This window comes from Eumetopias jubatus, unplaced genomic scaffold (assembly GCF_037043125.1).
Source record: "Eumetopias jubatus isolate StellerSeaLion01/CBP00866 unplaced genomic scaffold, mEumJub1_p1.0 scaffold_14, whole genome shotgun sequence".
Taxonomy (NCBI): Eukaryota; Metazoa; Chordata; class Mammalia; order Carnivora; family Otariidae; genus Eumetopias; species Eumetopias jubatus.
Genome location: NW_028274820.1, coordinates 26,735,484 through 26,753,136, shown reverse-complemented (window position 1 = coordinate 26,753,136; position 17,653 = coordinate 26,735,484). Strand labels below are relative to the sequence as shown.

The following is a 17,653-nucleotide window of genomic DNA, read 5'->3' as shown; positions in this document are numbered from 1 at the left end:
TGCAACCTTTATTTTCCTTTCTGAGCAGGTTTTCTGGCCGGCATCTACAATCAAAGTCGAAGAGTGCAAGATGGCTGGCAAAGATCCCACAGTGAGTGCCTAAAAAAACTCCAAAACTTAAATATTTAGTCTTTGAATCCATGTACCTCGAGTGCAGCCAAGAGTGAGACAAAGGGTGTTGGTATTTTAAATCCTCGGCTGGACACATGGTAAAAAATGTAAATGCAAAGAAATTGGAACTCTTAAACACTGTAACTTAGGAATTCTTGACTGGGTAAAAATTTCTTGCCTTGCTTTCATTATTGCATTCTGACACTTTGCATGATGGATTTCAGTAATAACCCCTGTTCCAGTGGATCCGACCTGCAGAATTCTCAGCAGGCCACTGAAATAATGATAATGCAAGTGTCTGGAGAAGCTCCCAGATACCATGTGGGCTTTTCCAAAGAAAGGTCTCGGCAAAAGGGTACTGGTGAGCCAGCACATTCCAGAGGCATAAATCACCAATGATTACTGGTATCTTTGTTAGTTAAAAATAACCACGGAAACAAAAATCAAGACAGATATGAATATCAATAAATGTTCAGTGTGCAACATTTGTACAAATTGTGTATCTTTAGGCGGAATTCCATATAAAGAGTTAAGAAAGAAATCTGTATGGATTTCTGCAAACAACTTGCTGAAACTGACACATTCAATTATTCTCGAATATTATAAAACAAATACATGGAGCTGGTCTTTAATGTACACGTTATTTAATTTTATAATGAAGCATGTATGTCATTTTACCTTCTTGTCTCAAAATGCGAAAAATACAATGGAACCGTATATCAGAATTACCCGTTCTTACACAAATAATTTCGTAAAAGAAGGTTTTTTTTTTAATGGATTTATTCACTTTTTCAGTCATTCATTCCACCAATATAGATTGAGCCCCTATTATGTATCTGGCATAGTGTTTATTGCTACAGACATAACGTATACTGAAATAGACAGTCTGACTTTCCTCAACTTTATTATCTTTCTGGAGAAGTCAACATCCGATCAAATGAGCCTGGAAGTATGTGCTTATGCAGGTATGAAGTTGAAATATGGTGGCTGGGTAGAAAAACTAGTATTTGTACACACACATACACACCATCAGCTCTGAGGTCATAAGAAATAACAGCTTTGACTTCGTGTAAAAAATGTTGACTAAGCACACATTGTAAGTGTAGAGGTAAGAAATGCTATCTTCAGGGTCCAAGGCTATGCGCTGAGCTTTGATAGTGAGGGTTTCAGAGATTCATCACGGTGGTTCAAGGAAAAGAATGATCCTTGTGAAAAGAGAAAGTGTGGAAATTAAACTTTTATTTTCATTGACTCTTAACCATCCAGGTATGAGGTTCTGAAAAGGTCTGGTGCGAGACAGGGCCATGGAAGACTCTGGCGTGTAGTATCTCTGGGTCTCACTGGAGGGTGTTGTCGAGAGGTCACCAGGAGTGACTCAGTTCTGGGTCTTATGTTTTCAGTTTTAGAATTCAGCTTTTAAGAGAAATTTTCAAATGGGCAGAAGGAGCTTGCGGAGGCATATTTGCTCCCCATGGGATCTGCTGGGCTGTAGTGCATAGGAAAAAAATCCAGAAAAATGTGTAAGAAACACTCAAAAGAATACATTATGCTTGTCTTCTAGGGAACAAATAGTAGAAAGTATAATGTTGTGGAGAAGTCTTTTTTTGTCCCATGAAGTTATTATTTCAGTAATTGTGCATGAATTTGATTGTTTTCTTTCATTCTCTAATGTAGAGATTTGGCCCACTGATGTGTATCCTACCATGTCTTGCCTTTTGCCACAATAATATCCTGTGGCTGTAATTACTGGATTTAGTTGTCCTCTTTGTTCAAAAAGATTTTACATTTCCCATTCATATGAAGCATCACAGACAGAATATGTAGGATTTAGATACCATTGCACATTCTCTTTTCAAAGATTGGTGCTGATTTTCTGAAGAATCTTAGCCAAGTAATTTGATGTCTTTCTCCCTTTGGCAAAATAGAAATGCTCTGTCATTTGCTTTCTTATAATTAAGAGTCATTAGATAAAATCTTCAATACATGCTTACATTTTCCCATAGTTTTATCATGCTGTAATATCATTCATGGATATCTTTAAATTCTGCTACGCAGCCAATTAGTATACATAAGAGAAATAACTGGTGGAGGTTTCTGTTCTAATATGGCCAACATTGTTGGGTCCTGGGAAATAATCAAACTAACTCTTTCAAATACATGTTCTGTCATGCAAGAGAAGAGAATGTTTGACAAATCCAGCTCATTTCATACATGTGAAGAAATAGTTACAGAGAAGTGTCCTTTAATCAGGCCACAAGAAAAAGACCAGTGGTAGGAAAAGAAGGCAAAATAGTCTTTAGAAATTCTACAGAACAACATATTTTTATTACATGCTTTAATGAAATTAAATCTTTAAGCATCTCCTAATTCTGTTAGAAGAAATATCATCTAATACTCAATACTTTATTTAAAAACACTGGAATTTTGGGCGCCTGGGTGGCTCAGTTGGTTAAGCGACTGCCTTCGGCTCAGGTCATGATCCTGGAGTCCCAGGATCGAGTCCCGCATCGGACTCCCTGCTCGGCAGGGAGTCTGCTTCTCCCTCTGACCCTCTTCCCTCTTGTGCTCTCTATCTCTCATTCTCTCTCTCTCAAATAAATAAATAAAATCTTTAAAAAAAAAATAAATAAAAACACTGGAATTTTAATTTGTGCAAATCAGTTATCTATTATGAAGGAACCAAAGGTGAAGAAGATGGAGTCTCTATCTTTAAGAGTCTTTATAAGATACTAGACATGATGAGACATATATGCAATAACTACCAAATAATAATAGCCAACATTTAATGGAATGGGCCAGGCACCGTTCAAAGTCTTTCTTTTAATCCTCGCAATAGTGCTACGAGACGGACAGTATCGTCACCATTCGCATTTTTAAGATAAAAAACAATGACTAAGAGAGTGAGGAACTTACCACAGCTGCCCTGCTAGCAAGTGGGAGGTGGCCCACTCTCTGTCTTATCTGATAAAACATGCCATCTCAGTAGGAAGAATTCGGTAAATGCTACGGATACCCACAAAAGACAAAGAAAAACACACTGCAGCTGGGATATTTAAGAAAGTTTTGATAGATTTGTTGGCAACTACATTAGGTCTATGTTAACTTTTTCTTTATTTTATTTCAATGATACTGAAATTGAAATAAGTTATACCCTTTTCCTCTTTTAGCCTTTGACCCCAAGTACATGTGACTCCCTTCTTATTCAATCATCTTCCCATCTTTTTAACCTGGGAATCATCTACTCACCCTCTCGAGTGACAGTGCAGATGTCATTTCTCTGTAAATTCTCGTCTGCCCACCCGGGGCTAGGCTGGCTGTCCCTCTTTGTACACTGGAAACACTGGCATATATTGTATTGTGTCTGTAACTATAACTCTCCCCTTACTGATTGGAAATACTGGGTAGTGTCGTTATTCACTGTGCTCAGATCCATATCTAGGCTCTTACTAAAGTTGAACAAGATCTGAAAAAATTCAAACCAAGCATGAGAATCTGTTCCAAGTGATTGTCAGAAGTTGAGGGTGGGACGCGGTAGATGGTGAGTTTATTGATGCCTTTAAATTAATAATATTTTTATGCACATATTTTAGAATTTCATTTTGATTAAATTAAAATATTTTGATGTTAAATATTATATTAATCATCTACTTAAGCAAAACATAAACTAGTGACAATTAAAATCCATACTGCTGTAGCAATTAAAAGAAAATATACAGCATGGACTCAAGCATCTCTTATTCCTTTAGATTTTTTTAATGTACCAAATTTTAATTAAAGTTAGAGAAAATAACACTTGTTAGAAAATAATTCCAGATAAACTAAAATTTGATCCCAGTAGTCATATATCATAATAAAGTAATGTTTATAAAGGAAATACATTATCATGGTGGGAATATAGCTAATTTTCTGCCTCACTAAAGAGACTATAACCCACCTCCCATTTCCCTCTCTGTCCCTATATATTCACATTCCTCCATGCTCCATTTATTTCTAAATGTTAATATTTTATTCATACTCTAAATAAATTGAGCTTACACAGTAGCACATATGCTGTCAAACATATCCAATGAGATAGGGCATAATGAATGCACTAAGTAAATACTGTAAGAGATTGTTGGAAAATTAAGTAGGATTACATATATTTAAACATGTGCATTACATGCACACAGTGTCAAACTTTATTAATCGAGGAATATCAGTTTCCCTCTTTATGTGACCAAAGGATCCCAAACTACTGGAAAATATATTTTCTTTAGAAATAATATTTATCAAAATACCCTGATTTACTGCTCACACCAAAGTAGTATAGGCCAAGAAGAAAAGAATAAGAGGGACTTTTTTCCCCATTGCATAGTCTGGGCCATGAAGAGTCAATATTTTTAAAGCCTTATGCATCTGTGCTCCAGGACATATTTTCAAAAACATCTATGTTAAAAATTACATAACAAATACATGTTCAATACAGAAATCTTTGAAGACCTAGAAGAGCATGTAAGAAGCAACGGAAAACAATTATCTTCTGAGCTCTTTCACCCTAGAGACTTAACCTCTCTGTGCTTCAGTTTCCTTGTCTGCATAATGGGCATTCTCATAGTACCTACCTTATTGGGTTGTTATGAGGATTAATGAGTTAATATTTGTTGAGAGCTTAGTACAGTACATAGCACATGGTAAGTGGTATATTACTATTAAGTAAATAAAATAAATTCCATTACTCAAAAGTAATGGCTTAAAAATTGGGTGTATATTTTTGCAGCACTTTATTGTTTGAAATTTATAGGAATATAAATAAAATGGTATTATATTCTGCATAATGTTAACAGCGTGATTTTTCATTTAGCATTGTACCAGGAAGCAGTTTTAAAAAAGGACTAAGCAATTAAAAAAAAAAAAATCCACAGTTGTAAACTTCACCAAAGGCTCATTCTCCAAACCTTTCGTAGATGTCTGCTATGGTCAGGACCTGTACAAAGCTCTGTTCAGGAAAAATGCCCTGTCCACTTCACCAGGCTTTTTCTGGCCACTGAAATAAAAAATACATGTGGAGGAATCCAGTATCTGACACTGTGCATATTTATTGTGTGCTAGACACGATTCCATACACAATTGCTCACAACAAATATTATCATCACCATTTACAGGTAAAAAGATTGAAGCACAGAGAGGCTAACTAAATGTCTCAAGTTCAAACAGCTACTGAAAGGTAAAGCTAGAGTTTGTACCCAGGTCAATTGGCTCTGAGATTTGTACACTTAAATCCACCTACTACTGCCCATCTGAAGACTGTGGCATGACAGACCAACTCTAATTGCCGCTCTGGTTTCATCACACAGTAATTCACTATCCCCTCTAGGCACCACTTCCCAAGTAAATCCTGCTCTGTCATGCCCCCAGTATTTTTGTTGTTGTTGTTCATGTTCTTTTTTTTCTGTTGGAAAGCTCTTTATACTTTTGCCTGTCAAAGTATCTAGCTTATTCTTCAAGTTCCAGCTCCAATGACACCCCGTTTCAAACTCTTACACCCAGGTCAGCGTTATTCATTCTCTCTTCTCTCCTCCTGTAACATATTTTTGAAAAAATATAACTCTATTATAGCATCTACACAGCCTCATATATTATGGTTTCCTTTCTCTGAAAGCGGAAATTGAATCTATTCATTTCAGTGTTGTTGGCACCATATACAGTGTTTACATAGAACGAGTTCAGTAAATATTTGTTGGATAGCATTGATATGATTGCTGTGGTCTAAATCAGAAATAATGTGGACAAAAACTATGGAAACAGAAAAGACCTAGGAAATGATTTTCAATAATTAACTGATTTGTTTTTCCTTTGTGTTTTTCTTTGTGGGGATGGTTGGAGGGGCACACTGGGCATTATCAGGTAGTCTGGGAATCTGTTTCATGGTGAATCCACCCCTCTCTTTAGAAAAACTAGATGGTGGAGGGTAACCATGGTTCCAGACCCAGCACTTCATTTAACCTCTTTGGGACTCAGTTTCCTCATCAATAAAATGGGACTAATACTTTAATTGGAACATTGCTTTGAGGATTAAAAATACATAACATCAAAGGATTAAGAGCTCTGTAAACATTAATAACTTGTAAAAACTTTCCTCTACCCACTGTGGATTCCTCACCCAATGACAAATTATAAAGTGATTAAAAGTACAAGATTCGGTGTTAGACACATATGTGCTTGAAAATCTGTTTTACCTGTTTCTAGCTCAATGACTTCAAGCAAATTAACTAAAAAAGCTCTAAGCTCTATTTTTCTAAAAGGAGTTGAGTTGTACCAAACTGAATGAATGTGAAGTGCCCAAATGGCATAAGTAGATTCAATAAATGTGAGCTATAAGAGGAAAAATCAAACCTCCTGGGAAGTAAAACAGGTTAAATATGTAAAATGATCATTCCAAAGTCTAGTGCATGGTAAATTCCCAACAAATACTGACCATGATAAGTAGATATAAAATATGTAGAGAGATGGAAACATATACATGAAACAAGTATAATCTGTATTTGAAATATAGAACATATTAGTGCTGTCTTTGTTTTTACCAATACCAGTAATTCATGACAGTAAACTGTCCACAAAACTCAAGACGACATATAATCTATTATTAATAGAATTGAATTCATGTCTTATATGGGAAAATAGAATATACAGAATCCCAGAATGATTAAACTTTATGTGAAAAACATAAACACAAGTCGATAACCTAAACCTGGATGTAGTATGTAAACACCATACTTCATCTGTTCTTTTTCTACGGAGAAACACATTATCATCTACAGTTACGTAGTCAATTTCCAGGTACCTCTATAGACAGGTGTCAAGATACAGTGACACTATATATTTAACAAAAACTCTTGATGTCTTAAAAATAAAGTGTATAGTCTGGTCTGTAAGGATTAATTTCTTTGACAACAGAGCTAATGATTATTTCATAATAAAAACATGTATAAAATTACAACATATAAAAATAAGCATCTATTCTCTGGTGAGCAATAATATAAAAGGAGAATATTATGAGAAAATGTAAAATAATATTGACTTAAAATTAAACTTGACTTCTACTAAAAAAATTAACTTCTACCTTAGTAGAATTGGTTGTTTTTTTTTTACTTTACTAATAATATAAATAATAAATATGCTTATAAAAAATTAGTAATATGGTACTTAAAAGAGTAAAAAAAAAAGAAATATATGCTGTATGACTACCCATGGGAAAACCACTGTTACCTTTTAATATATCTATTTATAAAAAAATTTGTCGTGGGGCACGTGGGTGGCTCAGTTGGTTAAGTGACTGCCTTCAGCTCAGGGCATGATCCTGGAGTCCAGGGATCGAGTCCTGCATCGGGCTCCCTGTTCGGCGGGGAGTCTGCTTCTCCCTCTGACTCTCCCCCATCTCATGCTCTCTCTCTCATTCTCTCTCTCTCAAATAAATAAATGAAAATAAATAAAAAATAAAAATTTTGTCCTTATAACATCATTTTTATTTATTTTATTTTTTAAAAGATTTTATTTATTTGAGAGAGAAAGAGAGGGAGAGAACTCAAGCAGGGGGAAAGGCAGAAGGAGAGGGATAGGCAGACTCCCCGCTGAGCAGGGAGCCCACCGTGGGGCTCGATCCCAGGACCCTGAGATCATGACCTGAACCAAGGTCAGACACTTAACCAACTGAGTCACCACAGTGCCCCTTTAAAATCATTTTTATGATGTTTTTTATGAAGAAAAATGACTAAAGAAGACAACATTCAATCTCAGGCTTGCTTAATTTGTAGTCAACAAGGGATAGTGAGCCTAGCAATATACAACATGCAATGATTAATTCACAGAGATCTACCTTTGATGCTGACCATGTTTATATACTTCTGCAAGGTCAGAGTCAACTTATAGTTACAATAATATTTTGCATTTCATTGAGTGAACAAATGACAACTTTTCCAATAGTGGGACGAGGAGCAGGTGAAAAGAAAACTGGGGAAGAAAGTATTTTAGGGGAATGGAGGCCCGAGAGATAATGATCGCATCACAATGTTGGCATGTGTTTACAGTCTGCTTTATTCACCCACTGTAAAAGCCAGTAGTGTTTGCCATTATGTGGTAATGATGATATGGACATTGTATAAGCACAGTTTCGTTCAAAATATGTTTATATAACGTATATGGGTGCGCACGTGTCACGTTTTGAGGAACATTTGAGGAAACAATTTGGTGTACTTTTCAATTTCTCAACTCCCTCAGATATAGAGTAAGTTCATAAAGTTTCAGAACATAAAAACTTACACAGTATATAAGATACTAAAATATGAGAGAGACATACCAATTTACTCATCCAAGTTGAACTACCTTCTCCCTGAAGTAAACCAATAGAATAAACCATGTTATTCTCTTGTTATCTCCTAACAACAACAAACAAAGTGAGAGCAGGAAGGAAAATATATAGCAGAGTATGAGAGTACTACTTAGAAATAGCAATAAAAGTCACTGTATTACTAACTGCTTTTGTTCTTTCAGCATGGCTGTGGGAACTTCGTCCGTGTAATTCAGGCTTTCAACCGCACTCACTTGTATGTTTGTGGGAGTGGTGCTTTCAGCCCCGTGTGTACTTATTTGAATCGAGGGAGGAGATCAGAGGTAAGTGTAACAATTTTTCATTGTTAGTTTTGGTGTTAGTGTCAAAGATTTCTTAAAACTCTATTTGAATCTATAAAAGCTGTAATCAATCAAAGGTTCAAGCCCTTTTATTTATTTATTTATTTATTTATTTTTATTTATTCATTTAAGACACAGAGATACAGAGAGAGAGAGAGAGAGAGAGAGAGCATGAGCAGGGGGAGAGGGAGAAGCAGGCTCCCCGCTGAGCCAGGAGCCCGAGGTGGGGCTCCATCCCAGGACCCTGGGATCATGACCTGAGCCGAAGGCAGACGCTTAATGACTGAGCCACCCAGGCGCCCCCATTCAAGCCCTTTTAACTCAAAATATATTTCGTTTGGTTACTGTCCTCCAAGTTACTTAAAGTGTAGCTTTTGCCTTCAACTAAATATATATATTTCTGAATAAAAAAGCTGCAAAAGATAAAGGAAAGAAAAATGGTGTAATTTTATAATTATTTAGAAAAGGTCTTGGTACTATTTGCTCCAAATTATAGAAATATTGTAGTATAACCTCACTTTCTTAAAGCTATTTTAAATAATTTCTTATTTAACTTTCAAATTTGGTAAACTTTTATGAGAGAACTGTACGAGATCTATAAAGAAGGATGCCAAGTGCCTTTGCTGAAAAGAACTTTCTATAATTGATAGATCATACTTCCATTTTAGACCAACATTAGTCTACCCTAGACTTTTTTAGCTTTATTTTTACATTAGTTAAAATGATTTGGGGTTCTATGAACAAACATATTTGCTAAACACTAAGTATATACCTAATATGTATAGACAAATAAAGGCTGGTTGAACTTCACCAATGATATTTAAAACTGTGTTCTCTCAATTTGACTAAGGAAAGTATGCATTAGACCAAAAAGTTTTTCCTCCTTCCTTTAATCGAACATGTTGTTTTACTAAGTAGAAGCATTTTAAAAACTTAATTATTTCAAATTATCTTGCTTTGTTTTCCTTATGCAACTTAAATCTAGAATGTCCAGTTCTTAAAGAATGTCAATTCAATCTTAGAGATTAGAACTGTAAAAAAGATTAAATATTGCTACTGATATACCTTCTTAAGTTTATTTTCTGTTAACAGAGATTAATGTACTCTAGTACAAATATAATTGAACAATGATTCTCTTTATATTACTTTATTATTAATTTTTTTCAGACATGTAATTTATACACATATGTCTTTGGGTAAATAAAAAGTCATTTAAAAATAGCTGAATAATTATAAGTTGACCCCAAAATGAGGCATTTCCAAGTGGTTCAAGATGATATGAAATATTACAAGTCTTAAAGAAAAGGAAAGCTATGCTTCTTGGAAGAGTACAGTTGGCGGTATTGAGCTTGTCATTAGAACCACATGCCTGTGATCAATTGATTAAATAAACTCCTGCCCCAGACGTCTGCAATCTGTCAGACACTCCACTGAAGGCTGTGCAGTTCTTGTACAGGCCAACAATAGCATAGCAGTTTTCAGAGCACAGATTTCAAATAAAATCATTTTCCCATGTACAAATGGCCCACGATGTACTTCGAGGCTTAATTGGAAAGTTGGTCCAAAAAATAATCTCCTTTGGAAAACCAGCATGGAATAAAATTTAATCACTTTACTAAATATGAACTACTTTAGTCTCACTTCAAAAGATATATTTCAAAGGGGAAGCATTTCCATTAATTAATCTCTTTAAATAATACGTGAACATCTTAAGAGCCAATTTAAGTATGAAAAGCATTATGAATTTTAAGCTTTGTATGTAGTCGATTCAAGTCAAAGGGTTTCACCATAACATCATTTTTTATATATCTATAGTATATAAAAACATAAATATAGAATGCATAATCTCTCAAGCATCTACTATATTTGTTTTCTTTAGTTTAGGATAAAAGATCCCTGAGCATAAAATGACCGCATGATACAGAGAGTTATATTTTGAGAGAATTTTCCTTCTTATGAATCACTAACGCTCTATTTTTTTTAAGATTTGTTTTTAAAGATTTTATTTATTTATTTGACAGAGAGAGAGAAAGCACAAGTAGACAGAGTGGCAGGCAGAGGGAGAGGGAGAAGAAGGCTCCCTTCCGATCAGGGAGCCGGACGCGGGGCTCGATCCCAGGACCCTGGGATCATAACCTGAGCTGAAGGCAGCTGCCTAGCCGACTGAGCCACCCAGACGCCCCTCACTAATGCTCTATTTTGTAATGACCAGAGGTAGTACTCACTGGTAACACCATGTGCTGGTGCTAAGATATGGCCTTTTTCCTGTATTTCAAACCAGTTTGAGAGTGAACCAAATTAGGGTGGCACAATCATTACTTATTCCGTTTTATTTCTGAGACACTATCTACCACCTTCTATCTGCCTGTCAAATAACAATTCATTGGTTCTCAGAGGTTATTTTATGAGCCTACTTCACATTTGGAACATCACACACTTTCATTATATCCTATGAGTCTTTCATTATTCTGTGAGACCGAGTCAGAGCTTTTCCAGACCATTTCAATGGTGCCCATCCAAAGAGCCTATGAATCCTTGCTACCTCAATTCCTAACCATGGTACTTCTCTTCTGTCCACTGTCTTCATTCTCTGTCTTCTGTTCCTAAAAACAGATAAAGCAACACAAGGATATAATGACTTGAAATAATGACTAAAACATTAATTTAAAAGCTATAATTGGTTAATTTTGCTGCACATTCTTGGAATAGTACTACATCTCATTTCTGGTTAATTTTATCAGATGTCTCCATACATTGGTTCCAGCAGTTGAATACTGTTTAAGCCCCTCAGTTATCAAGCAGATAACCTTACCTTTGAATGTCCAAGAATATCACAGGCATTCAAATTATTCCCCGAGCCTTTTGAAGCACATTAGTCACCAAACTTTTCTGCTTATGCATCTTTTCGTAGCTTTCCTTTTGTCAGAAGAAAAGTTGTGCATTTTCCTTATCAGTAAAGTTCTTTGATCAATAACCTTCATTATTCTGTTTAATATCTTCATTTTCTTTCTCCCGTTATTTACTGTTTTTCCTGTTTTAAAATAGGATGTTTCTTTTCCTTAAAATCATTCTCAGATCTTTGACTTTTTTCAACTCTTTTTCTTTTTCTCTCTTTTACTTACCGCAAAACTTCTCAGACTAGTAGGCTATATTTTCAGCTTTTATATTCCTGTTTTTCATGTAATTATTAAAGCTTTCTGATCTGACTTTCATTACCAACCATAAACTAAAACTACTTCCTAGTGACCAAGATTCCTCAGTGATCAGATTGATTCCCCTAATCAGCATCCTTTCTCCTAGACCAATCTATAACATGTTGGTCATGCCCTCTATTTTTCAATGCCTTTATTGACATCTATAACCATGACATCTATAACATTTTGCTATGCCTTCTTTCCTAATTTTTCACCACCTACTCTCTTTCTGGTCCTACTTGTTTCTCTCACTGATCCAATCTACAAATTTGTATTTATTTGATGAGAATAATGGCAGAAACAAAATTATATCAGAACTTGTAAGCTACCTTTAAGATGTTGGTCTTTATCCTGTGTCAAAGGAAGAACAACTGTAATGATCTTAAGCAGAAAATGGCATGGAAAGGCATGTGTTTTCACTTGTGTGTTATGTTGCAAATGATTTAGGGTGGAGAGGGAATGAGGGTTGTAGTGAGATCAGTTAGAGAGTGGATGTAATAGGCCAAGAAAGAAATTATTTTAAAAGGTCAAGAAAGAAAGAGAGTGGCAATAAAGACAGAAAAATAGGCATTAAGTATAAAATAGTATAGTTGATATTTGTGGATTTGGCTATGTAAAAGAAAATTTACAATGACACAGATACTGATATTTTTGTTGTTTGTTTGTTTGTTTTAAAGATTCTATTTATTTGACAGAGACACAGCGAGAGAGGGAACACAAGCAGGGGGAGTGGGAGAGGGAGAAGCAGGCTTTCTGTGGAGCAGGGAGCCCGATGTGGAGCTCGATCCCAGGACCCTGGGACCATGACCTGAGCTGAAGGCAGACACTTAACGACTGAGCCACCCAGGCACCCCTGTTGTTTGTTTTGTATTTTTGGCCTTTTCAATTAAATATTTGACATGCACTGAGTGAGAAACAACAAAGAGAATCATGTTTGAGTTTAAATTTTAAGCCTGGGCTTTGTTCTCTTGAGTTTGAGTTGCTGTTGAAAGATCCGAGTAGAAATATCAAGTAGGCAGTTGAATATATGGTTGGCTATATAAATGTTTGAGTCATTGTTTTATAAGAGTAATTGAAACCCAGGCAACGCATGGGTTTAATCATGCAGAGAGGGTATAGTGTGAAAAGAGAAGTGTGACTGTGGTTGACACTTGAGGGTCTCTTAATTTAATGGCAAGATGGAGGAAAAGGGACCTTCGAACATGACTAAGAAGAAACAGCCAGGAAAGAAGAAACCCCCAAGTAGAGGGCAAGAGACAAAAATGTGTTCATTCTGGGACTGAAAATAAGGCTTTTAAAAAAGGTAGAAATGGGCAACAATCTCAAATATCATTGAGAATCCAAGTAAAATGAAGTCTAAAAAATAAACACTGAATTGTGTAGCATGGTTGCCTTTAGGATATAACAAAGGGTTTCAATAGAACAATTGATGTTGAATACCCAATTGAAATGGATTGAGAAGAAAGTGAGAAGTTAGGAAATGGTGATATATATGTAATTCTTTAAGAAATGTGATTCTCAAGGAGAGTAATGTGTAGGAGCTGAATGGGTTGTATTAATGATGATGTAAAGATTCTAGGTAATAAGATCCAAGAGAGAGGGGGGATAATGAAAAGTGTTAAGTTGCCTAAGAAGGCTGGATATGATCAGATCCAAAACATTGGTGGAATGATTGACCTTAAAGTAAGAGGAAGAGTTCCTCTCATGTGCTAGTGGAATGTATTAGTGTATATTCATTTATGTGTTTGGTAGTGAGAAGTTGAAGATGTCTCATTTAAAGGCTTCACTTATTCTGCAATCATATGATCAATCATTTGTTAATCATATGATCTGAGAACAAGTTAGGTGATTTGACACTATATAGTGACAATGGTTTGAAATTATTAATGGAAGAACCAGCTGATAAGAGTGTCCTTGAAAGTTTACTAAGCAGTACAGAAGATCCATTTTGTATTGGTGATCACAAATCTATATAACATTGCATTTACCTTGTTGGATCACCCTCTGCAAAATGCTTAGATGTTTGGATACAAGTATGGAGAATGTATAGATAGACATGCCCTTCTGGGTTGTGGTTTCGGTGAACAAAAATCACAGAGTCAACCTATTTCTGAATTAAAAAAAAATCACAAATTCAAGGAACTTAATATTTCTGCAAAATTAGTGGAACTAAATAGCACAGAATCTAAACAGGTTAACAAAGAAAGTCAAGAAGAGAGAAGGCTGATGAAGTAGGTTCCTAGGAGATGGAATTGGAGAATTGTTGCTGTGTGCTTGAATTAGTGATTATTCAGGTAGACCACAGTCTTCCTTGTGACAAGATCTAGACTCGAATTGTGTGAGAAAGGATGCTGTACAATGGAGGAGTAGTTCAGTGGAGAGCAAGAGGTACCGAAGCAACTTAATCAGTTTCCTGCAGTGCCAACGCTCACATTTTTAGTAAAATATATGTTCCTCTCTGGCTAAACAATCACAACTGGCCTTACCAAATTTTATTGTTTTTCCTCAGTTATTTGTTTAGTTTAGTCATTGTATAAATATTGATTTTTTGGAAAGCACATAGTGAGGAGTCAGGAGACTGAATTCTAATTTTACTTTTGTCATTATTTAGCTACATGATCTTGGGCAAGTTATATTTTCCTCATCTAAAGAGTTAATTCATCGAAGAGGATCATTTTGTAAGACCTTTCCAAGCTAGAGGACTGTGATTCTTCTTAAGCTCTATAATTTCCTAAAATCTCAGGGATGTCCTGCCAACATATCAAATTCAATGTAAAAAAATGAACTAGTTTTATTTTCTTTAAGGAGTCAAAAGTTCAGAAGCATCTTTATTTTCTTCATCTTCTTTAACTACATCTGATTTGTAATTGATTGCTAAGCTCTGTTGATTTTTACTTTACAACTTTTCTTGTATCTTTACTGCTCTTACCATGATCTCTGAGATCCTGACATGTCAGATTATTATTACCTAATTCCTGGACTATTGCAATTGAAAGCAAATCTATTTCTTCAATCCACTGTCTGTTTTTAAAACTGCCATTCTCAATTTTCTTAAAACACCAAGGTAAGGCCCAATCTTCTTAAAGCAGTGTTTTGATCCTTTCATTTCCATACACAAAAATACTTTCCATACAGGAAAATTTTGAAAAACCTTAGCTTGATAATTAAGATCCTCCATCATCTAATGCAACCTACAAAAGTGAAAAATTTTGTCTTTGAATTTTAGTAGTAGCTTTTGCTAACTTTATTTAAGAAAAAGGTAAATATACCAACAAAATATTCCCTCTCCATTAGGCTACACTGACCATCATATTCCAAATTGAATCATTGCCTCTAATCCCTGGGTTTCCCAAGTTCCATTTTCTGCTTAATTTTTCTCCTAAACACTGAGCACCATCTAGCATATTCTACATTTTCTGTATTTATTCTTTTTATATTTATATTCTCCATCATTATATTATAAATTACTTGAGGATAAAGATTTTTGTCTATCTCATTTACTGTATTCCTAATGTTTTGTTGGTACGTGGCATATAGTAAATGCTCAATATATTCTTGTTAAATAAATATATGAATGAGTAAAAAACATTTTTATCTAAATTATGAATTCAACTTTGTTGAATCTAGCATAATGCTTACATAACAAAATTAACTGGTAATATAAATTTTATAAATGTCTTGATTATTTTGGAAATATTATAATCCTTGTATACATTATTTCTCTGTGGACAATTCTCTTCTTTTGGACAACTTTCAACATATCCAGTTTAGGTTTACAATGATCCTTGATTCCCAGGTGGTTTTTGCTGATATTGATTTTTTTTTTTCCTGGTATTGATTTGAGAAGAACTTACTGGATCAGCTTTATGGGGATGGTAGTAGGATGAGAACTTTAACCTGCCAAAGTTTGCTTCTAATTTCCAGATGTTTTCTTCATATAGGCCAAGAAAGTCTTAATAAAGTAAATTGAGGAGGCATAAGGAAACAAATGGAAAGCATATTATTTATGATGATGCTCTGTTTTACTAAAGAACAAATTGGTTAACTAAATATAAAGTTATTTACTGTTGCTGTATTTGTATTTTTTCCATAATAAAGGACCAAGTTTTTGTGATTGACTCCAAGTGTGAATCTGGAAAAGGACGCTGCTCCTTCAACCCCAATGTGAACACAGTGTCTGTTATGATCAGTAAGTGGAAGATAAAAGAGGGAGGGGGAAGTACCAAATGAAAAGGAAATTAAAGAAAATAAATTCATGACATGGTATGCCCGTCAAGATAATAGCATGAATGATAGTCCATGAGTGAGGTAACAGGAAGTTGTAAGCTGAGAAATTGTAGTTTCTTGGTTGCAAGAATTCATGATTAAGTGATAAGCATGTATTTTTTTTTCATTCACTATGGTGCTGTCATTTCTAGAGCAGGTCAACCATTTACAGAAAAGTTTGTGTTCATGTACACGTAATGATATATATTATAAAATAAATTTCAATAATTTCTGTAGTTTTTTTCTAGTATTTAAGTATACCCATTTTTCCTCATATTTTAGTAATATTTTGCAAATGATTAAAATGGTATTTCTTTCAAATGAAAGCATAACAAAATGCATGTGTATATCATTGGGACCAAAAATTAGAAAGCGAAATTACAAGATATTCAATTATGTCTGATGCAGAAACTTTTCAGATAAGCTTCTGAATATTATTTAATAAAAGCAGTGTCTTGGAAAGTCTTTCCATTAGGAAGAAAATTGTATTCATCTATTGAAATGATCTGATATATACATATATATATATGGATAAATATATAGAGTTTTCATTTATTTCAAGTTAAATGCTATGAAAATAAACCTCAAAGATCTGTGAACACTAATAGTCATCAAATATCATTTAGAACAAAAGAGGTTTAAAACAGGACATTTTAAATTTTCCTGTTAAACTGTGATAAGTCATTTAATAGTTTTGTCCTTAGAGAATTGGATTTGTTTACAAAATTGAAGTTAGTGACTTTCATTTTTCAAGGATTTGAGACTTCAATTTCAAAAAAAAAAAGATTTCAATTTCTATTCTTGTATTCTTTTTTTAAGATTTTATTTATGTATTTATGTATTTATTTATGTATTTATGAGAGAGAAAAGAGAAAGAGTGAGCAGAGGAGCAGGAGGAGAGGGGCAAGCAGACTCCGCGCTGAGCACAGAGTCCGACGTGGGGCTTGATCCCACCGCCCTGATCCTGACCTGAGCCGACATCAAGAGTCCGATGGTCAACCGACTGAGCTACTCACGTGCCCTTATCTTTTAATATTTTGATTAACATTAGAATGTAAGCTAGCAGAGTCATTAAACTATTTGCTTACCTTAAAAACTGAAACAAAAAGGAGGAATAAGTTTTGTAGCTTGTATTTGTCATTTTCTTTGTTCTACTGATTACCCCTCTAAAATTATCTCCAATATTGTCTCCAATATTGTGGAGTAAATTTGTGTAGTCATGTCACTTTGCCATATGGGGCTTGATCATTTCTGTTCTAGTGCAAGGCACTAAATAACACAGATTGTTTAAAGTATTTCCATATATTAAAGTACGAAGAAACATTGAGAATTGAAGAATTCCAAATTTCATAATATAGTTGTGGTATCTAAGCCAATGTTCAAATTTAGAGGGTTTTTTTTTTTTTTTTTTTTTTTTG

General features: G+C 34.6%; 1 protein-coding gene across 1 annotated transcript in view; it reads left to right on the top strand.

The window, feature by feature from the left end:
- Positions 1 to 17,653, top strand: part of SEMA3C (semaphorin 3C) — a 175,151-nt gene that overhangs the window by 85,234 nt on the left and 72,264 nt on the right. Inside the window, exons 3-5 of the mRNA XM_028119027.2 lie at positions 29 to 91; positions 8,638 to 8,757; positions 16,068 to 16,158. Coding sequence (XP_027974828.2) covers positions 29 to 91; positions 8,638 to 8,757; positions 16,068 to 16,158 — 274 coding nt within the window. The remainder of the gene's footprint in view (positions 1 to 28; positions 92 to 8,637; positions 8,758 to 16,067; positions 16,159 to 17,653) is intronic.